The following is a 26,212-nucleotide window of genomic DNA, read 5'->3' on the forward strand; positions in this document are numbered from 1 at the left end:
AAATGTGTATTCCTGACAAATTCCTACATAACGTTGATACTGTTGGTCTCAGGATAGCATTTAGAGAATTGTTAGGTTCATATGCTAATAGGACCTACTTAAATATCTCACCTTCATCAAAGGTTATCCATCTACAGTAACTAGTAGTGAAGAAAAGAAGGTAGATGCTCTCAGTAGGGCAGTGACTCAAGGCAGCAGATCTGAGAATGTCCTTGCTGGAGGCAACGTGTGCAGCAATAGAGTTCCTTGTTATCACATACCTTTGTCAGGAAGCCATGACCCAAACTGAGAGGCACCAGGTCAGGCTAACAGGAATGAGCAGCTTCTCCTCTTCCCCAGTTTCTGCCATAAAACCATAAAACCCCTCAGCCTAGCAGTTCAATGGCACCCGATCCCTGGAGACCAGCTCCTGCCATACCGGAGGGACATAGTCATCTCTTTCTTTTAAGGTCACACCTATGAATATATAAAACTAAAACTCACTTTCTGTTGTTGGTGGATTTCATTCTTTAAATTTTTGAGGAGACAAAACCCTCAAAGCCACCGGTCAGAGTGCTTTTCCTGGCAGATGAGTTTTCCAGAAACGTAACCCCATCCTCAACTTCTGGTCAAACTCGGCCATCCTAGTGAATCTGGTCGCAAACCATGGAGTGAAATGAAGGAATGTTCTAGATGCAGAAGAATATCTACCATGTTCTGCTACCCAGTATACAACATAGGAAGCCTGAATCTCACCAGAAAAAGAGGGAGTTATTACAAATGACTCATTTCTCAATGCCTAATTTGCATAAGACCTTGATTTTTGGTTATTGCTTCCCACTTTGTGAGTCCTAAGATTTTTCTCTTAGAGAAAACCTTTTCTCAGAGATCCACGGCTGGCGCTATTCTTCACGTCATCAATTGTATGGGGCAGCTGCCCATCTGTCTATCCCAAAGGAAAAGACTTCCTGTTTTGTTTATCTGGCAAACTTGATTGCATTCATCTGCAGCAGGCTATGGGTGTGACAGGACTGAATTTGTGATGTTTAAACTACTGCTAAAGACTGTTGACACTTGAAATCTACATTACAAATCTCAGTTTGGCGATTAACACAGCCCATACGCATCTTAGCTCTAGTAACAGATTTTACTTAGAAACTTTCCATTTCCTTTGCGAAGTGACATTAGCATCCAGTACACTTTCAACTATGGCCCCCAGAACAGCAGCATCAGCACCACCCAAGAATTTGAAGGAAATGCAAAGTCCACAACAGGGTTCCAATTGTCTGAGCAAGCTCGCTCAACCTAAAGTGCATCTGCTAGGAGAAGGGCTAAGCTAACCACGCTTGGGGAAAGATGGTGAACACACACACACACACACACACACACACACACACACACACACACACGACACATGGCAGTACTATCATCTTGACTGGAACTGTGTTATACACACCGTATGGCTATTCAGAGCAGAAATACATACGCGATCTGAACATAGCTGATATAAAAATGCCCACAAGCAGCTAAGAAAACAGGTTAGTGGGTAAGAGCACCTATCCCTCAAGCAGAACCTGAGTTTGGCTCTCCAGTCCCCACGAGAAAAGCTGACCGTGCCTGTAACCCCAGCACTGCGGGATAAACTGAGTCAGGACTGTCTCAAAGCAGCAAGGGGGAGCGATAGAGGGAGACACTCACTTGATGTCCTGGCCTGGCCTCTGTATGTGCACATGCATGCACATATTTATATATACATGCATGCACCACACATATAAATCCACCCCCCAAAATAAAGCCCGTGTAAATTAAATACATCAATGAAAAGAACTGCAAGAACTGGTAAGCTTCTTTTTCTCCCTATAATAATCAAGTTCTCCAGTCTTTTGTAGTGTTGAAGGCTGTGTCCAGGGCCTCACACATGCCACTGAACATGCATCCTCTGTAGCTTTTAATTTCCCATTGGCTGTTAGAACCAATTAATTAAGTACTTACTAAGAGGCTTCCACTAGGTTTTTCTGGATAATTACTCTTACCAATTGACAACTCGTAAACTCAATGATCTCATTAAAAACATCTTTACATTTATATATTTAGAACAGTGCTGGGCAGTGGTGGCACACACCTTTAATCCCTGCACTCAGAGGGCAGAGGCAGATGGATCTCTGAGTTCAAGGCTAGCCTGGTCTAGAGCTCCAGTACAGGCAGAGCTATACAGAGAAACCTTGTCTCAAAAAAAAAAAAAAAAATCAAACCAAACCTAACCAAGCCAGCCACACACACACACAACTTTCTGAGGAGACAGGTGAGACTGCAGGGCAGCACCGCACACTATGGAATCAGTGTCTAGGTGGGAAACTGCTATCCACTCCTACTGCTGCTCTCCTGGTGCAGTGATCATTCCTCTGAGATCATTAATTTTACTGATTTCAACCCGGACCACACGTTTATCTTAAGGCCTTAGTTTGCATTTTCTCTGTTAGAAATGCTTTTCTCCCTGAAACCGGAAAAGTTTAATTTTAACTAAATTTCTTGCTGTTTTAATTCTAGCTATATTCTTGGCAAGGCTCTTCTCTGACTACTTTCCCAGTCAATTACCAAACCTCTTATTGTGCCGTTTACTTCCAAAGCTAACCATACTTCTAAAACGCCCGGTGCTTTTCAATCTTCTGTTTCCCATTTAGTTTTGGAAGTACCCTCACTATACAAGTGAGTGCTTGGCTTCTAAGTATTAACAAGATATTATTAAATGGCTGAGACAAAGTCTGCAAGACGCATTAAATATACAGTTAACAATATTTTTCAAACTCTAGATGCCACTGCAGAGGGCACAGCTCACTGACAAGGCAGTTAATGTATGCCAAGTCCTTGATTGGCTTCCCAGCCCTGGAAACACACACACACACACACACACACACACACACACACACACAACCAGCCAAGAATTTTTTTCTTCCACAAAACTCACACAACTGAATTATTTAGCTTCACTACTTCTTTAAAACATTTTGCCATCACCATGTGTGTTTGTGTTTCTGGCTTTTCTTCCACTGTGGGATCAGGGGTCAAACTAAGCCACTTCCTCCTCCTCCTCCTCCTTTTTTTTTTAAAAATATTTTTATTTATTTATATGAATATACTGTAGCACAGGATCCCGTTACAGATAGTTATGAGCCACCATGTGGGTGCTGGGACTTGAACTCAGAGATCCAATCAATACCAGGCACTATGCTAAATATTGAAATTCAAGTCATAGAAAAAAATAATGAAACAACCTTAAAAAAATGTGAAGGGTATGGCACATAGAAAAATATTAAACTATAGTTTTCTCTCATCCCTTTCTGCTCTTGACCCCAGGAAAGCAAAGACTAGATTATTACAGGTGCAATCCAGCAGACAGTGCGGGGTAAGAATGAGGAGAGTAGGACTTAAGCTTCAGACAATGGAGGGATCACAGGTTAAAAAAAATGAGGCAAGAGGCTCCCACAGAACAGGTTGGCTTGAAGGCTAACAAACAACGGAGGTGACCCTGTTATTCTTAAGCAGCATTTTTTTTGATAAGCCTAAAATCCCATCTATAAATTATTTTAAAATAGGACACAGCAAATAGCAATCAATAATTACTTGTCTTTTGAGACAGGGTCTCACTGTGTAGTCCTGCCTGACCTGGAACTCACTATCTAGATGAGGTTGGCCTCACACTCACAGGAGATCCACCTGTCAGTGCTGCCTCCGTGCTGGGAGCACACCAGCAGGAGCGGCATGTGAGGACTGCTACGTATTAACACAACTCCAGCCCAGTCTACCCGCCACGCCAATTTTCATGTGACAGCTATAAAAACCTTGATTCCCTGTGTGTCTCTGATGACAGTAAGCAACTGGAACTCATAAAGAAACTCCCAGGTCAGGTCAGTGTCCTTGGAATCCTTTAGGACAGAGAATAAAATTTAAAAAGTAAAGCCAAGCCATCACATCTTGCTTTGAAGACTCGGCTCTGCGTATTCTCTTGTAGCAGCATCAGTGCATGCTGGCATCAGAAGCCTTGGCTGTCTCAGGAAGGAAGACTTAATGGCAATACAATGCATTTCTCCTTTGCTTACTGAGACAGGGTCTCATGTCTAGGCTGGCTTCAGACCTGCTGTGGAATTAAAAAAAACCTCGAAGACCTGACCTTTCAGCCTCTGTGGCTCAGCTGCTTAGACTGCAGGTGTGTGTCTAAGCCCAGCAGTGGAAACAGTGAGGGGTAAAAGAGTCCACAGCCTAATGACGAGCAACCCACCCACTCTCCAAGGGCGTCCTCTCTGAGATGCATCTGCAGAATCTCTCTCCCCCTTGGCTTTCGAGATAGTTGTATATGAAATGTTTGTCTTCGTTTTCTTAAAAACAAGACCAATACAGACGACAGTGCTGTGAACAGAAATACACAAAGTACTGGCAATAGAGAAAAGAATTTGGTTTACTGTAGGTCCCCCTCCTAATGGCCCACACGGGAAGTTAAAAGTGCCTCTTAGCTACTTAAGAGCTGGGCTCGTCGAGTGAACCCTGGACAAACCGAAGATGGAAAATTATCTAATAGTAATGGAAAAAGTCTAGAACTCCAGTGGAATAGTAGCTTCGTGATTGTTCTTAAGCCTGAGTTTAGAGCTAAGGAAAAAAAACAGAAGTTTAGTTTTTAAACACTGCAAATGTTTATGGAAATAGAATCTCATGCTACAAAGCAACTATCTTGAATCCCAGTTACCATTATTTTTATCCACTTGGCATAAAAAACTAGTTCTCAGATTCTGCACACAGACAGCTTTATGTAAAATACATAAACATTTGTCCAGACTGGTACACAGATTGCATAAATATGGCAGTTAAGTTCGCATTTACAGATGAGCATGTACATTGCTGTGCAAATTATCACAATATTACAATTTCAAAAACTATTCAAACTGGTATCCAAGTAAAGCATTTAGTGAAAAAATACCCATGCAGAATTTAAATATCTCAGAACAAAATTTAAACTGTTTTCATTAAAAGTTCACACATTTAAAATAGTTTTATTCATTTTATTTGTATATGTCAAAATACATTTTTTTATTTCCAAAATAGTGGGTTTTGCAACTAGTTTCATGCAGAAACAAGGTCTGCTCAGTACTACCAATAAAGTCAATATAGCACAGTAGCTGTTCAATTTTAGATACAAAGAATAAATAACCTAAATACAAAACACTAAAGTATTAGAAACATGTATTTCATCATTCTTCACAGGCATCCAAACTTCACAGATATAAACCACAGCATGCCTAACTGTTGTGCACCCAGAACATGTTGCAGTCACTCAAACTGATCGATTATCCACGTATTTTACCTCCTTATTAGACCGTGAAATACTCTGTATTTAGACCCACCATTCATACAGTTCAAATATAACCAAAAATAAATCCTCACACCTATCCTTGTACCTTTAAAAGAATCCTGAGCTTGGTAGTAAGAATATAACCTTATATCTTCATAAAACCAATCAAGAGAGAGGACTTAAATTCTACTTACCAAAACACCCTTTCCCATCCCCAAAGTAATCTAAAATAGGCAGTAGAACACAATGACCTTTTAAAATGAAGGGGTACAAATTCACATTTAATATAGTATACAATACACTCAATAATACAGTCAGCTACTATAAGCTTTACAATGTACAATTTATTCAAATGGCTGAACTGTTCAGTGGTTAAGGAGACAGTTATATGCCAGGAAGATGTAATTTTTTTTGCATGGTTTGATGAAAATATAAAAGTTATTTGTCCAAATAAAAGCTACTTTCATTATGGACTTCATTTTGCTTATTTTTTTCCCTTAAAAAAGGCCACTGAAATGTATAAAAACGGTCTGAACATGACGGCGGTGTCAAAGCTGATGCCCCTCACATGGCTATGACAGTGCACTGATTAACATTACTCACAGACTAAGTCTGCAAAGGATCTCCTAGCACGACTGTGGCTAGCACAACAGTTTCAGACAGCACTCAGATAAATATAGGCATGTGAAATGTGAAGCAATTCTCTTATTCAACTTTATAATTAGGTTTGAATGCTACCAAATGAAAACAAAAGTAAAAGCTCTTTACAGTAGAAAACCTTATAAAGATAGGGCTCCATAAACCGTGTGACCTTTAAGGTCCTCTGTCCCACTGTGAGCAAGTTCTGTTTTAAACACCGTTATGGAGTGGCCTACTGTGCATTAGCAGACATTTGAATTAAGAAAATAGTCGAGCATGCCATGTGGTGGTCTAAAAATCAAAACAATACATTTATATATATACAGCGTCACTCAGTACCTGCTAAAATGAATGTGAAGGGTACAGAATCTAGCATCTTATACTACAATAAAAAACAGAAAGTGACGGATGAGGGCAGAAGATAGGACTGGAAAAATCAAATCTCAGTGGACGTTAAAGCACTCATGTAAGAAATAAATGCATATTGCACAAACAGTGACAGCAAGGCCCACCGTGCAATTCAGTTCCAGGTGGGAGACAACACGTCAGCCTAACACGTGACAAGATGCTCAGAAGAGCGAAGTTTTTTGTGAGAAGGCTGTGAACATAGAAACTCTGAAGTTGAAGAGTGAAGAAACTCTGACACATGAAGAGTTAGAAGGAAAAATTACAAACCCAAACTCAGATGGAAAGCAAACAAATTAAATATTGAGGAACTAGAAACTGTGGCACATCAAAAAGAGAAAGGAAAGGAAAAAAAAACCCACCAACAACAAACCTGTTGACTGACTGTCTTGTGTGAGAGCTGGAAGGTTTTGTTGACACAGAAGTATTTATGTACAACTAAGGCTTACTGGTTAAAGATCTGAGGCATATCTGGCCTTGAACACTTTCTTTATTTGCTGGAGCTGTAAACAAGTTTTCTCAGTCATTGAAAAAAGAATCTTCTCAGCAGCTGCTTTAACATGAAACAATGGTCTTGAAAACCAAGGGGGTGGGGGCAGAAAATTAAACGAAACAAACTCCTAGATAAGAGGGCATTTGGCAGGATGTCGGGAATGACAGTCTCCGAGGGAGGGCTCTTCCCGCGGGCGGGCTCCAGTGACTGCCGACGTGGTCCGCTGCGGAGTGTGTGCAAGTCCTGCTGCTCTGCTTTCTTCCGTGTCTGTCCTACTTGGAAAGTTTGCTTATAACTCTGATCAAGGCCCCATTTTCATCCTTTAGCCTCTGGTTGTCTGCTTTTAAGTCTGGTAACATCTATGAGGAGAAAAACAAAACAAGGAAAAAGTTCCATTTCAGTACAAAGGGCAAAGCAACCTTCTTCACAAATGTTACAAAGTCACCACAAAACAAATGATCAAGCTTTATCAGTTAATGTGTTTCTAATGTTTAAAACATATACCAGATGGAAAGAATACTGCTTATAAGCTAAATAGATTAATAAATGATGGGATGAAAGTTTATCTCTCAACATTATCCACTTGAATTCACTAGATTACTTGATTTTATGACTCACAAGCGCATCATATTAGAGCAGCCGTGAAATGAAGCCTGTTGTTAGGACAGAGTCATAAAGTGAGTTCCTTCTATAGCTCCTGTCAACACCTAGGCCAGGTAACAACACTACCACTAAACAAAAAACCCACCTAACTAGAAAAAACTGAGGACTGAATTCTGTATTCTGAATATAGTAAAATTTCTTGAAGAACTCATCTCTAGGACCCAAGCCTGATGGCCTAATAGTGTCTGATCCAAGAGAGGCATGCATTAAATGGAAATAATCAGTGTATATGGAGTACTATATATTTAAAAAAAACAAAAACCAATTCAATATTCTCTTACTGCACAGACAACCTGAAGGCGAGGATGGGGATGTTAGAAATTACATTAATTTTCTACTGAGGGTAACTGAAACTATGTACTTTGGCAGGTTGACTAGGAAATGAAATAGTTTTCATTTTGGCCATTAAAATGTACTTCCTAAAAATATTTAATTTTTCTTTATTCCAGTTTTCAGAATGTTCTGTGACACTGGTACATTAGGGAGAACAAAAATGGAACTTGCAACACTACTCATGCAAGTTATCCCTACGAGAAGCGTGGCCATTACAGTGAGCTCAGCATGCAGGGATAGATAATCCAGAGCCCAGAGGCTGCCCCACCAGTGTGACTGTAACTGACATCGAAGAGAGGATTAACTGAATACAAATGACACTATTTTCAAAGGCAGATAAAGCTGGCCCAATCTTCAGCTTAATTTGGATGTTACTTTATACATAAAAAGACAATAAATACTAGATATATCTAAATTATGTTTGAAGTAAAAGAAATATGAATGGGCTTTACAAAGGACAGAGAAGTCTTTTAATTCCTAACCCAGTCCCTAATTTTACTGAGGTTTATCAGTTGCGATATACAATTAGTGATAATTGTAATGTTCTGAGAAGCCATGCATAAACAATTACATATGCGAAAGTTCCAGACACATGGTATTAATTTGTAGTTGTGAGCTTTTACAAACACACGCTTACTAACGGAAACAGCCACCTGGGTCTACCAAGGAGAAATGATGGGACTATGAGTTACAGGCTCACAGACTGCAGTGCCTACAGAACCCTGAGCTGGCCTACCACTCCTGTCAAGGCCCTACTCTCAGCCAGCAGCCTCTCATTTAGCTCTCTCAGAGGTTCAATTTGGTTTATTTGATGCAGGTTCTGCAGGAATCAGAACATAAAAGAAATAAGAATAAAAAATAAGAAAATAGTCAAAAGTACAATAAGAACATATAGAATCACAGGAAATGAATAAAAAAAATGAAAATTTAAAGGAATACTCTAATGCATTTAGAACTGTAAACAATTTATTGCTAAAATTCCATGTCAAGCTAGGCAATACATAACAAAACACACCCATGGCCACCAGATGAAGCAACTCCCACCTTTAATCTCAGTACTTGGGAGGCAGGCAAAGGAGGATCTCTGTGAGTTCAAATCCAGCATGATCTATATAATAGTGAGTTCCAGGACAGCCAGAGCTACATAGTGAGGCACTCTCTTTAAAAACCAGACCAAACCAAACCCATACTGTCATCACACAGACGGCGCTGGTTAATTTCAGGAGGTGAGAAGACAAAACAGACATGAATGTTACGGGAGCTTGTAGGGAAGAGAGCAGGAAGAGGCGGAATGGGGGAGGGACGCAGAAGGTGGGGGATGATGGTGACTAGAATGAATTATATTCAGGTATGAAACTGTCAAAAGATTAATAGAAATTACAATAAGAAAATGCTCTTGCACTGGCAAGATGGCTCAGGGGTCAAGGGTTTGTGTCCAAGCCTGTGGCCTCATTTCAACGCCCAGTATCCACACAGTGGAAGGACAGGACCGTCTCCTTCCTCCGACCCACACTCACACATGGCATGCATCCACACAAATATAAACAAAACTCAAATAAGTGGGAGACGTAACAAAAATGTTTTAGGTTTTAGCTCCTCTTCTAGATTACGCAGAGCTGGTTTAGGAAGAGAGAGACAGACGGCCGAGAGAATTCCCACGCGGCCGTCAGACGGAGAGCAGGGCCAGCAGTGCTCTCGGCAGGGCTACTTACTTTGAGCTCTTCTTCCATTTCAGATATTCTTCTTTCTAGAGCTCTTCGTTCCTAGATCAATGGAAGAGACCAGTGATTACTGAGTTATACTCACACTGACTTGTGTATTGTGACATGGTGACACTTCAGCATTAAAGATAAAATCAAGAGCAGTGAACAGAAGGTGTGATGCCGGTGCTGTGTAGGAGCTTTCCAGAACTGGGGAACAAGCTCGAGATCTTTTACAATTACTTCCCACAGGCTTTCTTTAATGTTCTGTCTTTCTGGTAGGGTGTTACACAACATTTTCAAATAATTGTTTTTCTAGTTCAGATAAACTTAAGAGATAGAGTAAGCCAACCTCGATGCTGAGGACTATTCAGGAAAGAGCACGCACACACAAAGATGCACTTATGCTACAGTGTCAGGAGCGGAGGGCAAGAAGCAACCATGCCTAACTATGTGTGCTTTACAATTACAAATGGAGCCCAGAGAAACTCATCTCCTCTGCTCACCATGTCTTCTGTGAGTTAGTTATTCGGTTCACTCTACAACTGTACAGATTTAGTCATGGAGGCTGATACTGTGTGTGGCATTAACGCAGTGAATATAGGACAGCAACTATAGCATTTACTCTAAATTCATTTCAAAGAGTGGCAGGCAAAGCCAACAAACAATGTATTATTGCAGTGTCCTGTTTTATTTCCCTTATATGATAAGCATTTCTAACGTGTTAAGCAAAAGCAAGCAGCAGTCATTGATGAACTGTAAAACTGGTTAGGTCATACCGCCCAGAAGATACTGACTCTTGCCGGCCACCTTTCAGATACAAACCATTTACATTTAGTTTAACAACACTGAAACTATTTCAATGACATTCTTTCCCAGATTAACAATTATGTTAATATTTAGTAATGTAGTACAATTATAAATGTCTATGTGTTTAGGGCATGTGCTTTTAAAAACGGGATAGAGGCCCACTTATATCAACATGTTTAAAAATTATTATAAACATAAATGTTACTTTATTAAAGACTTTCCTTCTAGTTAACAAAATAACACCGACAAATTCACATAAACCACTGTGCTTCTCAAAACACCAGCAAATAAAAATATAGCTTCATATTTGATCCTTACAACTTTGTAAATTGTGTGTGTGTGTGTGTGTATGTATGCATACAAAAGACATAAACATATATATAATCTTGTCTGGACTGATAAGCAATACTCCAACAAACCTCAATTTTACTAGGTGTATTTAAGATTTTAAATCAATTATAGAGCAACACTGGAACACTCTTCCCAATTGTCTTATCCTCCTAGCTCAAAGAAACTATTAATAGTTAAACAAAACACCATACATGTAAACTGTTTAGTATAGTGTCTGCCTTATACATGGAGAACATTGAATAAATGTTAGCCACCTCTTAACATTAATCTGTATATTAATTAAACTGTAATCACCAAAGCCTTTTAAACCGAAGCACATTAGCTACTTTGGAATTTATCTACATTTGACAAGCAGAAACAAGGTCAGGAGAGAAGAACAGAATATAAATATGTGTGTATCACAACAACAGGCACTAAATTAGCAACTACCTATACACTGATAATTTTACTTTCTTTTTTGTGCTTAAATTTGTGTAATAATCACTGACTTTGTAAGAAATACTCTTCAAAGTGTTGTTGCAAAACAAAATATAAATTTTATTCTATTTCATTATATTTTCCATATCAACTATTTCCATATCAACAGGTGGAAGAACTGATCTTACTTAGTCACTCTATGTGTTTTAGGGATAAAATTCAGTGTTACACATTAGTAGATATACAATAATACAAATAATATCCAACAATATTAAATGTAATAAAATACATGATGCTGAGTTTTTAGCAACTACTAGCTACATCAATCTTTAAAAAGGTGTCTAAATACTATTTATAAACTTTGCTGGAATTATAATAAAAAAGGAACTACTGGACAGAACAATTCAATAAACCCCACAGACGTTGAATGTAGTACAGTTTTGATATATCAGATGTGCTGGATTCTATAGGTTTCCTTTCACCATCTGGGTCAGTGTGACAGTATCAAGTCTTCAGACTATTCCTAGGGTCATGTCTAGACTCTGGAGCAATAATAATAACTGGAGAGAAATACCAGTTATTCCACAACTAACAAAAATAGTGTAGAAAAAGAAAATGATACATGGATTTCCTCTATCAGCATTTCTTCTTGTTTGCAATACCTAAGTGACTACCACGTAGACACAGAACCAAGTCTACAACTGCTCATCCAAACACTCCTGACTCAGTAAGGCGGACACTCACCCTTTTCTCCATCTCCAGTAGTGACCTATCAGCAAATCGTTCTTGTCTCTGCAATAAAGAAATTAAAAAAACAGATGAACATGCAATAAAGATGAGGGATACAATGTAACTCTCCACTGGTGGATGTTACAAAAAATAGAACAATCTTCAGGTGGCATAATACATATTCAGGTAGGCAAATTTAAGTAAGGAAATTAAAATCTGAAAAGTGATGGAACAATGAGAGCGATGTTTAAGAACAATGGCCTCATGGCTGTCATCCTAAGGAGAGTGAGAAGGAGCACCGCCAAGGGCGTGGCGTATCAGCCTTCCCTCAGATGCTTCCTTTCGTCGTAATCCATCAGGCTAGCGAATCTGACTGACCACTCTCGCACGAGAGTACAGGAGACGTACAGCAGGTTGAATGGCTTTGTAGGAAGCAGCTGGGCACACTCAGAGGTTTGCTTCTCTCACTACTTCATCAGAAATCTGTATGTATCCACGGCTGCATACATACAGACAACACCTTTCTCTTCTTTCAGACCCAGCCCTCAGCACTCTTCCCACGACTGAGCTACATCTTTAGTACCTCCAAGTCCCCACTCGCAGGCGTTCTTCTATAAGCTAGTGACCCATACTATGTATAAGACCATGTCCAGCTAGTTACTTTACCAAGCAGATCCAGACAGGATAATAACTATCATCAATTTCCTCTCCCACAGAGTTTGAGTAAGAAATAGAATTAATCAGAATTAACCCGACAAGAAAAATTAAGTGACAAAAGGACACACAGAAAAGGAGGAACAAAGACAGGTAAGCAAGTTGAGCCGTGAACACACAGCTTACTGTTCACCATGTCACAGCACCTTCAGTCCAGGTAAGCAGGAAGTGGTAACTTACTGAGAAAGCATGACCAAATCCCTAGAGCGAACCATGTGCTTTGTGCTTGCTGGATGCTCAAAGGCCTGGTACTCCCGCAGGCTGAAGGGCATTCCGAATATTTCAACACCATACGATGAAGTGTGCTACTGCTTTCTGTCTTCCTTTCTGTTTATCTTCACAATAAACCCTCTCAAAAGACTGCATCTTTTAAATGACTTTGGAATTTAGCACAGCACTGTTGTGTGTAGACAACTGCTTTATAAGACAGCAGTTGTTAGAAACAAGAGGGAAGGACCCAGCAACAAGAGTTCAATACAGAAAATGAACTTTAAGAAATAAAAACCGGGATGGTTTGGAGGAGCTGAAGGGGTTTATTGCCCCACGGGAAGAACAATGACTTCGGACACCCAGATACCCCAAAACTCCCAGGGACTGAACCATCAACCAAGGGGTACACATGGTTCCAGCCAAAAGTATGGCAGAGGAATGCCTTGTTGGGCATCAGTGGGAGGAATGGTCTTTGGTCAGGTAAAGGCTCAATAGAGGCCCCAACAAAGGGAAACGGACTGGGGGGGGGGGGATGGGGTTTGGGGAAGAGGGAGAGTGCCGGGTAGAGGGGCATATACATGGAGGCAGGGGGTGGGAGGAGGGGTAGGGAATCTTTGGGGAAGGAGGCTTTTGGGAGGGGTGGAATTGGGAAAGGTTTTACCATTGGCAATGTAAATGAAGAAGATACTCAATAAAAAAAAAAAAGAAAAGAAAAAAGAAAAAAAAAAGAAATAAAAAATGGAGAGATGGCTCAGCGATTGAGAGCTCTGAGTGCTCTTCCAGAGCCCTGAGTTCAGTTCCCAGCAACCACATGGTGGCTCAGTCATCTGTAATGGAATCTGATGCCCTCTTCTGGTGTGCCTGAAGACAGCTACAGTGTACTCATATACATAAAATAAAAACAAATAAAAAGTTTTTAAAAGAAAAAGAAATAAAAGCTGGCTAAAAAAAGAAGCATGTAGTATAATTCATAGAGATGAAGAGACAATTCTAGATGAATTCTTTCAAGGTGGAATCTAATAATTGCCTAACAAGTTTGTTTTCTTAAGAATTAAAGCAGTTCTTAGAGCCTTCAACATATAGATTTCTGTAAAAGTCTTCAAGATATAAAATATGTAGCCCCTTATTATTCTTTGATTAACTTTTTGTTTTCTTGTTTGTTTAAAATGAGGAGGCAAAGGGGAAGGATATAAATGATTATTTCTCAGATATAGTGTTCCATGGGAAAAGACCTTGGGAAATAATCCCAAGTTTCTAGGCACAAAAATCTGAGCTTTGTCATCTCTAAGCTGTTCCACAGAAAGAAGTGATAAAAGAGTAGACATTATCAGGCATGATTACATAGAAGAGCTTTCTAACAGGAGAGAGGAAGAGAAGGGGGAGGAGGAGAGAGGGAGGACACGGACACACACATACACACACACACACACACACACACACTGTATTATGTATTTATGAATATACACACATATTTATGAATATGTATTATAAAGAGTTCCTGTTGTTCAAGTAAGAGTGATCTGAGCGGCAGCTCATCAATTAAGCTTATTTCCTGCTAATCTAGGGATCCAAGTTCAGTTCCCAATTACCCAAGTGTCTCACAGTTGCCTGTAAATACCAGATACAGAGTATCTGATACCCTCTTCTGACCTCTGAATGAGCTCACACCCATCCTGTGTGTGTGTGTGTGTGTGTGTGTGTGTTTTCTGTGCATGTATGTCTGTGCCCAAAGTTCCTTTGGGATCAGAAGAGCACATCAGATCTCATAGACTGGAGTTACAGACCATTGTGAAGCACCAGCTAGACTTGTAGTTCTGAACTTTCCCAATGCTGTGACCCTTTAATATATAACAGTTCCTCATGTTGTGGTAACCCCCAACCATAAATTACTTTTATTGTTACTTCGTTACTGTAATTTGCTACTGTTATGAATTGTAAAGTAAATATCTACGTTTTCTGATGATTGGAAGTGAGCTCTGTGAAAGGATTATTTGAAACCACTCCAAAGGTTGTGACCCACAGGTTGAGATGTAGCTGCTGGAACCCAAACTCGAGTCCTTTGGAAGAGCAGCCAGTGCTCATACCCACTGAGCCATCTCTCCAGACTCACATACTAATTATTGTAAAGAAATATGGGAGGTTGCAGATGTATGCAGCTCTGACAAAGAACGCTTAAGTGTCTTTAGAGTTTGATTTTTCTGCATCACAAAAAACTTCTGAATTCTTTCTATATAACTTTACTTCTGTATTTTCATATTCCAGAAATCAACTGTTATGTTGATTCCCTTTTACTCCTAAATAAAGCATTATAAATAACCAAATATGTGTTCAGAACTAATATTAAACAAAAATTAGATGTAAGGCTTTTAGGCATACTAAATCACCCTGCTATCTGGAGACTAACAAAGAGAAAAAGGTACAAACCTGGGTAGCCTTTTCCAATTGCAACTTTAGATCCGTTAGTTCCATATTTGTATCATGTAGTTGTGCCTTTAGCTTCTCATTTTCAGCTAAAATTTGTTCATAAAGCTAGAAAAATTAATGAAGAACAGATTACTTTTTTCATTGTTTTACTGAAGAGACCTCAATGACTACAATATTAAAATAGAAAAATTAATGTAGATACGTACTATAAAGAATATACTGACAATATATTCTAATTATTTAAATAAATACAAGTTGCTTAGAAGTAACTTGCAAGTTTGAGGCCAATATCTAAACAACAAACAAAACAATCAAGTGAAACAAAAGATAATGAGATAAAGTATGTGTGTGCACAAACTCATACATAGTCCTTTTGAACGAGCCTTTCCAGCTCATTCCAGCAAGACAGACAGCCACAGCCACAATAAAGCCTGGGTGTCTTCCCTTCCCTCTCTCTAGACATGGCTGTTTACATGTCACCTACTGTTAGCTGTCAGAAACTAATAATAAAATAAGTTATTTCAAAATATTGATTTCCTTATAAGTAAGTTTTTTAGAATAGTGTTAAAATATAAATAGCACAAACACAATGTACAAAAACAAAAACTAAATAACCCACATACCTTTTTGAAGTCAGTTGAATCATCCTTTTCTAGCCGGCTACTGTAAGGTTTTCTTTCTTCTAAGTAACTGTATGAAGCAGAACGACCCAGCAAGGAATCATACCGATCGCTTGATGATGTGGAACTGCTGTCATACCTTCAGAAGTTGAGTTTAAAAGAGAAACTTTATTATAGTCTTCTACAAATTATGTTAGTAAACATTGATTATGTATTGCCTTGATATTCCCAGGTGGTAAGTAATAGTCTCAGTAAGCTATTTCCAATTTTGTGATATATAATAAATGGGAAGTTATTCTTACTTTCTATATATAAAAGTCAAAGCTGTTTCCATATTATGCTAAATTATTTAAAGTTTTAAATCACCTCTTCGTATTTTATCACTCTGTAACAATTTATACCATGATTCATTATAGTCTAACTGGTGGCACCTTTCCTTTTTTTTGGTGGTATATAGTAATGTTTAAAATTAGAGCATCTTAGATATGATGAAATAATCAATGAATTTCCAAAGTTTAAGTAATGGATTTGTCCTAAAAAGGAAGCATGCTATCAGGAACTGTGAATTCTTTTGTTACTTGGTTCAGGTACCTTTTCTGATAAGCACTACTGCTTTATATTTCAGTTCAAAGAATCACCAGGATATAAAATTTATTCTCAATCTCACAAGGTCACCAGCTGTGAGCAAGGGAAATGGACCAAGATTACAGTCAAGGCTAGAGTGATGGTGAGCTAGATGGTGTGAAAAATTATTTTCACTCATCCATTTTCTCTTAAGTAGAGAATGTTGAATACTTAATTCAATATATTGCTGGCTGGGTGTGAATTTTTATCAGCTTGTGATATTAATAGTGAGCCGGTTAATGCTGAAGTAATAAAAACGGAAAAGCCTAAGATACACTGCTGTAGAGATTTGTGAACATTCTTTCTTCACAGTGACTTATTATCATGACCAATGAACTAAGTGAGACCCTTAACACAAAAAACTGCTAACAGTGATTAAGCCACCATACTTAATTTTTAAAAAATTGTGTATTTTCAAAACTTGCTCTTTTGTTCGTGGGTGTACATGTCACAACTGCACACATGCACAGGCAGAGGACAAGTGAGAGGGCTGGTCGCCTTGCACTGTGTGGGTCCTGTGGACTGATCAGGTTGTTAGGTTTGGCGGTGAGCCCTTCACCTGCTGAGCCACCTTGCCAGCCTAGGCCATCTGGGATTTTTCAGGTTTTTATTGCCTATTTAAAGCATCCAGCAACATATTCTTTATTAAAATGAGAAAGGAGAAAAAATATCAGGAAAAAAAGATTAAACATACCTGGAAACAGAATCCGTCTAGAAAGTAAAAAACAAAAACCAAAAAGCATATTAAACTTTATTCTTTCATTAAACTGTTAACTGAGATTACTCTGAACAGCCCAACGTAACAGTGGTATTCATGCTATTAAACTCACTCATCATGCGTGCTTTCTTTTAGTATGCTCATTTTCAGGGAAATTATAGAACACAGAATCACTGTGTATTTTTGCATGTTTAAAACAGTACAATTTCATTTGGAAACATTTCTGTTGCGCTCCTGTAAAAGTGAGCACACTTATTGCTTACACAGAGAAGTAAAAGGACTAAGAATCCATTCTAAACACACGTAAAGAAAGTCAGAGGCACATTTCCTTTAGATCTCAACTTTGCCAACTTCAGAAATAAACCCCGTGCCTCTGACTTCTAAATCTCTGCTGCTTGTGAGTAGTCAGCTTTGGATAATTACACTGCTTCCTCCTTTCCGTGTTTAACTCTAAATTTAAGTTTTCTGATGGTTGTTGTACATCATCAGTAAAGCAACCCTCCTTCGATCACCTATAAACTCTGCCCTGTCCCGTTCACCTCACCCCAACCAGAATCAAGCCCTGCTCACACGATGACAATGACCCACAGCTGCACGCACGCACGCACGCACGCACGCCCGCCCGCACGCACGCCAGCCGCTCACCTGCGTGTCCCTCTTGCTGGAGCTGTCCTCAGTGTCCGACTGCCGCTCTTGTTCATTTTCATCACTCTAAAACACATTGTCAGGTCAGGTTACAAAAACAGTCACATCAAACGCTTGTTTTTTTTTTTTTTTTGTTTTGTTTTTTTTTTTAATTTTTGGAATTTAAGATGATTCTATGTAAAAATATGCCATGGAGCATTTATGTGTATTCAAACCTTTCTATATTAAAATCTTTAAATTAAAATTATTTTAAATTAATTAGAAGTTTTAAAGGACACAAAATAATTTGCTTTTTTCCTTGTTGGCTCCTTACCATTCATTATCACTTAGGTATTATCACCCAGCTTTCAAAACTTTTTTTTTTTTAACTTTTAATCTACTTTTTAAGAGTTTCTGCCTATACTTCAGAAGCTGTAAGTTAAAGTTTTGATATAAGGGTTCTTTAGGATAAATGTATATAATTTCCTAAATCTTTATTTTTGATTTTATGAACCTTAAGTTCTAGCAAGATATTCTAAGTTTTTTCAAATAAAAGCAAAAACAAAAAAAAATCAAAATCAGCCACATACATACTTGATTATTGTCTTCGTGTATAGCTCCTTGTATTTTAAATTGTATATGCCAATGTGTACTACATGTAATCTTACTGTCAATATAATGACAATAACTAAGCCCTGAAATTAAAAGATTAAAAAAAAGTTGGCTGGGATGTGTTGTTTATAGGAAAAGTAAACTGAAAACAACGGTTGGGAAGTTATATTCCAAAGCCGGGCGGTGCTGGCGCACTTTAATCCCAGCATCTAGGAGGCAGAAGCAGGCGGATCTCTGAGTTTGAGGTCAGCCTGGTCTACAGTCTGAGTTCCAGGTCAGCCCGGGCCACACAGGAAAACTTGGTCTCAAAAAAAAAAAAAAAAACCAAAAAACCAACCCTCTGCAGCCCCCACAAAAAGTAGACTTTGTTAAGTGTAAGAGCAACATATGGAGAAATGTGGGTTAGTTCAACAGCTGGATGACCTGCCTTCAAGGAGGAATGTATGCAGTTTAGAGATCAGCATTTTTTATAGCAATGAAAATAAATGTACTGCTAGATATAACAGTATAAATGTACTTCAAGAACATAATACAATTGTATGCTCAAATGCCCTACAAGGATGATTAAAAACTGAGAGAAAATATGACTTTGTACTGCCATTTTATGCTATCACGAAACTATACACTTACTAATTATGTTTCTAGATAAACATCATTTTTGGATTAAGACTCTATATCAATAACAAAGCACTTATTTGCCTAGAATGCATTATTTGACCCTCAGCTGTGTAAAGAAATTACTAAAAACTACCAAGAGGCTACATTTAAAAATATAAAAATAATTTTGTTCCCTTAAAACTGTTATATTAAAATATAAATGTTTACACATTAACAGTGCCACCTGACATTCTTCCACTTGTTAATAAACAGACATATTGGGGTTATAATCTGAGATCTAGAAAAAGAAGTAGAGTTACTCATGGCACTGGGAATTAAGCCTTCAGCTTTGCACATGCTGGGCAGTGATGGACCCTAGCCTATAACCCTAGGCTGAAAACTTTTCCTTTTCACAGGACTGTTGTAACCGTGCATCGTTTGATGCAAACGGGCTCTTTTATGTACACTTATAATACAATACACTTATAATATGAAAATGAGGTCAAATGAGCAACATGTAAAGCATCTTTCTTTGAAGGGGCTACTAGCATTTAAAATAGTGTGTATACCATGACCAATAGCCATTGGAATTATTCCAAAATTCGAACAGAATTTCTGACTCAGATAGTAAACACACACACATACACACACACACACACACACATCTACCTATTTGGTGACTGTGTTTATAAAGCATTTTAATATTTAATAGACTGATGATGTAAACCATTTATCCTCTCAGAGATGTAAGGAATTATGAGCAAGTACTTCTGGGAGGGTAGTGTTTCTAAGAGGGCCTCACATCTTGTGTCCAGAAGGAGACTCCGGTAGACCGTCGTTTTTCTCTGGGTCGCCGTCGTTCTCTGATTGATTTAGACTGTGACTTATCTTCCCCTTCTTTCTCTTCTTCTTTTTTCTCTCCCTCTATTTATGGATTACACAAACCACATGATTGCAATTTATCCTGACAGTGTTTTTACAAGCATATGTCAGATCAATTCTAAAGGCAGTTAGATACTTCAGTGGGCAAATACAATTTCTGCCCAGCCAGGGGACCCACACAGTGGAAGAACAGATTCTGACAAGGCATCTTCTGACCTCTGCAGGTGTGTCATCGTACTTACACACACATGCTCCCCCCCCCCCCCCAGCATGTACAGAATAAATAGTACTCTAATTTTGTTAGCCTGTTTTGTAGAGCTTAGATTTCTTCAATTAAAATAATGTTTGTCCCCATCAGTACTCCTATATGTATATTTGGTATAAACTTGCATTTCAATCTGCCATTATGACACACTTTTAATGATCATGAGAATGAATTATCTCTACATTCTTGCTGTCCAAAACAAAACCATCCCTAGATTTGCTGTGTAGAAAATGGCTGATTAGCTGATGGGCAGGACAGGCTTGTCATTAATCTGTGATGATGGCAAGTTACCCGCAGCTCTCCCAGGCGAGGGAGAAAGCACACAGACGCGCACGATGGGACTTGGCAGCAGCCTCCACCGTGTCTTCTAGCACTTCACTTCATCCTAAAGGCAGACCCTTTCTTCTGAAAATTATCTACCTTTCATTCAAAGCAAATCAATATAAACATGTTAGTCTTAAGATCTGTTGTTTTACCTGTAACTGGCTTCTGCACTACAAGATTATAAGGGCCTTTGAATGTGCTCACAATGCAGACGCATGCAGAACATTAGTGACCGCACACCCTTTCCGCGCAGTGTGTCAGCTTCAGACGCTCTTTAGCTGCACTACTAATTAGGGAGTCTGCTCCCAGGACGATTCCTTACCTCTCTCGCTCTCCTTGGCAAGTCCCCGGGAGTAGGCAGAGGTTATGCCTACGAGACTGTTTGGCCTGTTGAGCTGACTTGAGGCATAGAGCGAGCTGCCGAGAGTAGAAAGTGAGGACGACGATGATGACGGCGTGCTGGAACTCGAAGTTGACACTGGTCTGTAACGTGCGTAAGTCTGGGGAGCATTAAAACCCATTTGAAATATTAAAGACATATAAAACACAAACTGATTTCAAAGAACAAGCACTGTTTTCATCATGGCAAAGCCGTGACTCCAGCCACGCCTCTCATGCACACTGGACTGCTCACTAGGCCACACACCTCAGCTCTGTCAGCCGCTGAGAGCCACTCAGAGCCTGACCAGCCGGGCTGCCCACAGCATTACCTCATCATATGTTCTAGAATACTTTTGTTTATATTCATCTTCTCTAGATGTTTCTGACTCCTTCTTTTCTTCTTGTTTCTCTTTATCCTGTTTTTCCTTTTCTTCTTTTTCTTTCTCTTCGTTTTCTTGTTCTCTGGTTCTTGTAGAACGACTTCTTCCTATTGTTTTTTCAGCTTCCTGAAGATCAGTCAGCGTTACCCCCTGCACACCAGAGAGGCATAAATTGTGATACACATTAATGGTCATTTAAAAAAATACTTTACAAGTAGGTACATGAAATATGAATGCAATTTATAGTGAATCACATTCATTTTATGAGTCACAGTAATGATAGGAATTGGGAAAGTTGTAACTCTACGTAAGAATCTGTATTTAAAAACTAACAAAATAGTAAGAAAGATGGAAAAATCTGAATATATGTGTCTAATTTTAGAAGAGGAAGAGTCAATCTATACAATTTATATAATACACTATACATATTCATTTTCAGACACTAACTTGAGGCTTGACAAAAATCTTCAGTAAGTAAGTAATGCCTTTAGGTTAGATCCCGAGAACAAGCGAGATGGGAAAGGAGCTTAAAGGCCCAACAAGCATAAGGCTTTGACAGGACAGGCAAATGACGGCAAGGCTCACGCAGCTGACTGCATGCTATGGAGTTCCTCATCAGTAGGAAAGGCAGCTCTCAGAATCAGAACGATGAGGGGGAGGTGAGTAACTAGTTGGAGACTCTTCTTCCCTCTGCCCATCTGCTGCTTTCTATACTGAGCACTAGGCCCCTTCTCCACCCCTTCATCTCTACACAGTCATAAGACTTTAATAATCATAAGGTACCACATGGCTGGGTGTGGTACACGTCTTTAATCCCAGCACTTGGGAGGCAGAGGCAGGGGAATCTTAGAGTTAGAGGCCAAACTTGTCTACAGAGTGAGTTCCAGTATAGCCAGAGCTACATGGAAACCTTGTCTCGAAAACCAAAAAAAAAAAAAAAAAAAAAGATATCATAATTACTTCATATTAATACTTATTAATATGCTGTGCCAAAAAACAAATTAGGAATAGGGGATTAAAAAAAAAAACCAAAACAACATTCAAAGAAGACAAAAAATACTAACTACATGTAATGTGATACCAAAACTATAACCTCAGACTCAAAAGCTATGGAAGGATTGCCATATCATCCTTATCTCTTCTGATTTTTTTCCCACAGAGTAAAATGAACAACTCATGTAATAAGAATGTAGTTCTTTATATCATACACATTAGATATACCTGTGTAGACCGTCTAGACTGTCTTGCTTGTCTAGATCTTGCTTTTCTTTGGGATTCAGACTCTTCGTCCCTAACAGGAGTGAGGTATGACCTACAGTAATAAATAAAAAATTGTTAGCTGGAGAGTCAATATTTATGAGTAGGAATACTTATCAATGTTTGTGATTAAAACAAGCAAGCATAGTGTTTAACAGGTTAAAAAACAATCTTCAGAAAATGTTTGTACCTGGCTTTGAAACTCACTAATGCAGTATGACCACTCTTACTTATAATTTTTATTTTGTGTATGGGTGCATTATCTATACGGATGTCTGTACTACTTGCCTGCCTGATGCTCACAATGACCATTGGGTCCCCCTGGGAGTGGCATTATAGAGGGCTATGAACCACCATGTGGGTGCAACTGGGCCCACAAGAACAAGTGCTCCCAACCACTGAGTAAGCTTTCAGCCCATGACCTTTCTCTGTGGACATGAACCAGTTATACTCAGTATAGCATGTTGATTTCCTCCTTTCTATAGTTAATGCTCTTAATTTTGTTTTTTCATTTTTGTTTTTTCCAGACAGGGTTTCTCTGTATAGCCCTGGCTGTCCTGGAACTCACTTTGTAGACCAGGCTGTCCTCAAACTCAGAAATCTGCCTGCCTCTGCCTCCCAAGTGCTGAGATTAAAGGCGTGCGTCACCACCGCCTGGCCGGTCTTAATTTTAAAAATAATTTTGTTGGGCATCGGTGAGCTTAGCTCCACTCCCCAAGCTGAGCTGTTTTGCACAGGAAATATCCTGCAAAACATCCTAAGGCTTAATTTGATTCCTGTTTTCCTACCCAGTGTGGTAGGGACCTCCCTGGTGCCTGACCTATTGCTATGATTGCTTTTATTTTTTTTTTTTAAATTTTTCTATATTCTTTGTTTACATTCCGAATGCATCCCCCTTTCCCCCTCACCATCAGCTCATAAGCCCTCTTTCCCCACCCCTCATTTCCCAATCACCCCCTTCCCATTTCCCTGTCCTGGTACTCCCCTACAATGCTGGATCAACTCTTTTCAGAACCAGAGCCTTCTCTTTCTTTCCCTCTTCTTGGGTATCATTTGATATGCTAACTGTGTCTTGAGAATTCAGAGCTACTAGACATGACACTTGGAGGACCCTGCTATACCTCTCCTGGGCCAGAGGATTCCCCAGCATGCAATAAGGACACATGCTCCACTATGTTCATAGCAGCCTTATTTATAATAGCCAGAAGCTGGAAAGAACCCAGATGTCCTTCAATGGAGGAATGGATACAGAAAAGGTGGTATATATACACAATGGAGTACTACTCAGCAATTAAAAACAACGAATTCATGAAATTCTTGGGCAAATGATTGGAACTGGAAAATATCACCCTAAGTGAGGTAACCCAATCACAAAAGAACACACATGGGATGCAGTCACTGATAAGTGGATATTAATTAGCCCAGAAGCTCTGAATTTTCATGATTGTTTTTTCCTGTTTTCTTCTCTGGCCTCTAGTATATATTGCTGGTCTCTGAGTAAAGCTTTGGCGTTCTCCCTACAGAATGACCCAAGTCTCTGTTTTCTGTTAACTCCCCAAGGCCTACGCCTGATACTCGGTACCTTGGCAGCGCAGGTGCTATCATAATGTAACTTAATTTTAAAGAAGAAATGAAAAGCGTGAAGATTGTTTTATTTTTAAAGAGATAAGAGATACAAGCATTTCATTGGCACAGGCAGTTCACAGAAATGGAGAGAATGACTCTAACCTCTAAGAATCAACTCAATCCACCTTACTTCTCTAGTGGCCACCAAGTCCACTTACTAGTACTGCCCACTAAATGAGCCAAGTTCTATTATTTTTTATTATATAAAAAAAGGAGGGAAGGGGCTGGGCACACAACAGCACATGTTTTTACTCCCAGCACCTGCGAGGCAGAGGCGAGCATTTCTCTGTGAGTTTGGGACCTGCCTGGTCTACAGGGCTACACAGAGAGAGCCTGTCTTAAACAACTGAACCAAAACAAACAAAAAAACAACAAACAAAAAAACCTGGGAGATTTTATCTTTTCTATACCTAAAATATCCTTAAGTACATCTTCTTACACAAACCTGACTCCAAATCCCTTACGCCATCCATTTTGGCCTGTTTTGCTTTCTGTAATAGTCTCAAATGACTTGTGCAGACGTTTAAACTCAAGTCTTTACTGTAAATGTCAGAATGTCTTTACTGACTTGGGGACACTCTTCACAGTCCTATTATTATTTATACTCTGAGTAGAAATCATGGTTTTGTTCACATTTTGAACAAAGCCCTAATAACTTCAAAAGGAGAGGAAGCTTTGCCTCTAGTAAGCAGGATTACTTGGGGTGGTTCAATCATGAACACTTTAGTCACTGAACTCGCCTCTGTCTGAAACATTACCGAATCCTCTGCTTTCTCTGTAAGGTTTGGTGCACCCCGCTGTGCTCTCCAAGGTCAGTTAGTGGTCTAGCCAATTTTTTTACTGGAGTACTCCTCTGTAGAAGGGCTGTCAGCTTTCCTGCTCATGGAGGCTTGTTACTCAGTCTTTCATGAGCTCTGCTGTCAGCTATGAGCTTTATCCAGCTGTCTCTCTTCTGCAAGCCCTTTAACTCAGAGAATCTAGTAGTGCAGACTCAGAGTCTGCAGTGCTTTGTTTTTTCTAAATCCTTTAGAGAGCTTCAATTCCTTTCAAACATTGGGAATGTATTCATTACTGTCCATATTTCTGATAGTTTCTGAAGTCTGCTAAGACTAGAATCTGTGCACTTTGATTGTTCTTAGCATCTGTTTTCTCAGATAAGTACTGGCAGATGACAAATTTATTCCTTATCAGTGGCTTTCAATCTTGGCAGTTAGGCGAAACTTAGTTTGAACCAGGATGTGAGGACTGCTTTCTTGTTGCTTCTCTGTGATTACAGCAACTGAGAGCAAGTCAGTCAGGAAAGGTCAAATATGGTAATTTTTTCCTTCAATGGGACAGTTAGCACACTTACAAAAGTGCACAATTGTACCACAGCAATCATTTTGACTTAGGCTGCTTTTATGGTCTTTGTGTTGGTTTGTTTTGTCAACTTGACACAAGTTTGAGTTATCTGGAGAGGGGAAGTTCAGTTGAGAAAATGCCCCCAACAGATTGGGCCGTGGGTAACCCTGTAGTGCATTTTCTCCACTGATGACTGATGCCGAGATGCCAAGCTCACTGTGGGCGCAGGTTGTGGGTTCTATAGGAAAGCAGGCTCATACGCAGTACCCTCCATGGCCTCTGCATTAGCTCCTGCCCCAGGTCCTCCCTGAGTTCCTGCTCTGACTTCCCTGGACTGTGAGTGGATGACAAGTCTACGCTGAAATCACTCTTTCCCTCCCTATACTGCTTTTGGCCATGGTGTTTGTCACACCAACAGAAACCCTAAGAAAGCTTCGTTTCAAGAAATATTGTGCATCCTCATCTGGTTAAGTGTCACATCTTGGTCATAAAGATGCACTGTTTTTTGTTTTACCTCCTTTTAGCACCTATATTCTTGTGATTTTTTTTTTTACCATGATATTGTTAAAATCCTGTGTCACAGCAGCACTACATCTGGAGGAACATTTCTTCTGTAACTTAAGTATTTCACAAAAGAATTATTATTATTTAATTTTTATTTTTTAACTTATGTTCATTGGTGTTTTGTCTATATATATGTCTGTGTGAGGGTGTCAAAAGCCCTGGAACTGGAGTTACAGACAAGTGTAAGCT

The 26,212-nt window shown here is 39.2% G+C and overlaps 1 protein-coding gene across 4 annotated transcripts in view; it reads right to left on the bottom strand.

The window, feature by feature from the left end:
• Positions 1-5,016: 5,016 nt before the first annotated feature.
• Positions 5,017-26,212, bottom strand: part of Ppp1r12a (protein phosphatase 1 regulatory subunit 12A) — a 103,492-nt gene continuing 82,296 nt past the window's right edge. For all 4 annotated transcript variants that reach the window (XM_052166003.1, XM_052166006.1, XM_052166004.1 and 1 more), the window contains 11 exons: positions 22,457-22,547; positions 21,185-21,385; positions 20,797-20,974; positions 19,806-19,927; positions 17,816-17,881; positions 17,147-17,163; positions 15,832-15,967; positions 15,209-15,313; positions 11,876-11,923; positions 9,566-9,616; positions 5,017-7,216 (listed from right to left, as the gene is read on the bottom strand). In XM_052166003.1, coding sequence (XP_052021963.1) covers positions 7,130-7,216; positions 9,566-9,616; positions 11,876-11,923; positions 15,209-15,313; positions 15,832-15,967; positions 17,147-17,163; positions 17,816-17,881; positions 19,806-19,927; positions 20,797-20,974; positions 21,185-21,385; positions 22,457-22,547 — 1,102 coding nt within the window. In that variant the 3' untranslated portion in view covers positions 5,017-7,129. The remainder of the gene's footprint in view (positions 7,217-9,565; positions 9,617-11,875; positions 11,924-15,208; positions 15,314-15,831; positions 15,968-17,146; positions 17,164-17,815; positions 17,882-19,805; positions 19,928-20,796; positions 20,975-21,184; positions 21,386-22,456; positions 22,548-26,212) is intronic.

Source organism: Apodemus sylvaticus, chromosome 20 (genome assembly GCF_947179515.1).
Source record: "Apodemus sylvaticus chromosome 20, mApoSyl1.1, whole genome shotgun sequence".
Taxonomy (NCBI): Eukaryota; Metazoa; Chordata; class Mammalia; order Rodentia; family Muridae; genus Apodemus; species Apodemus sylvaticus.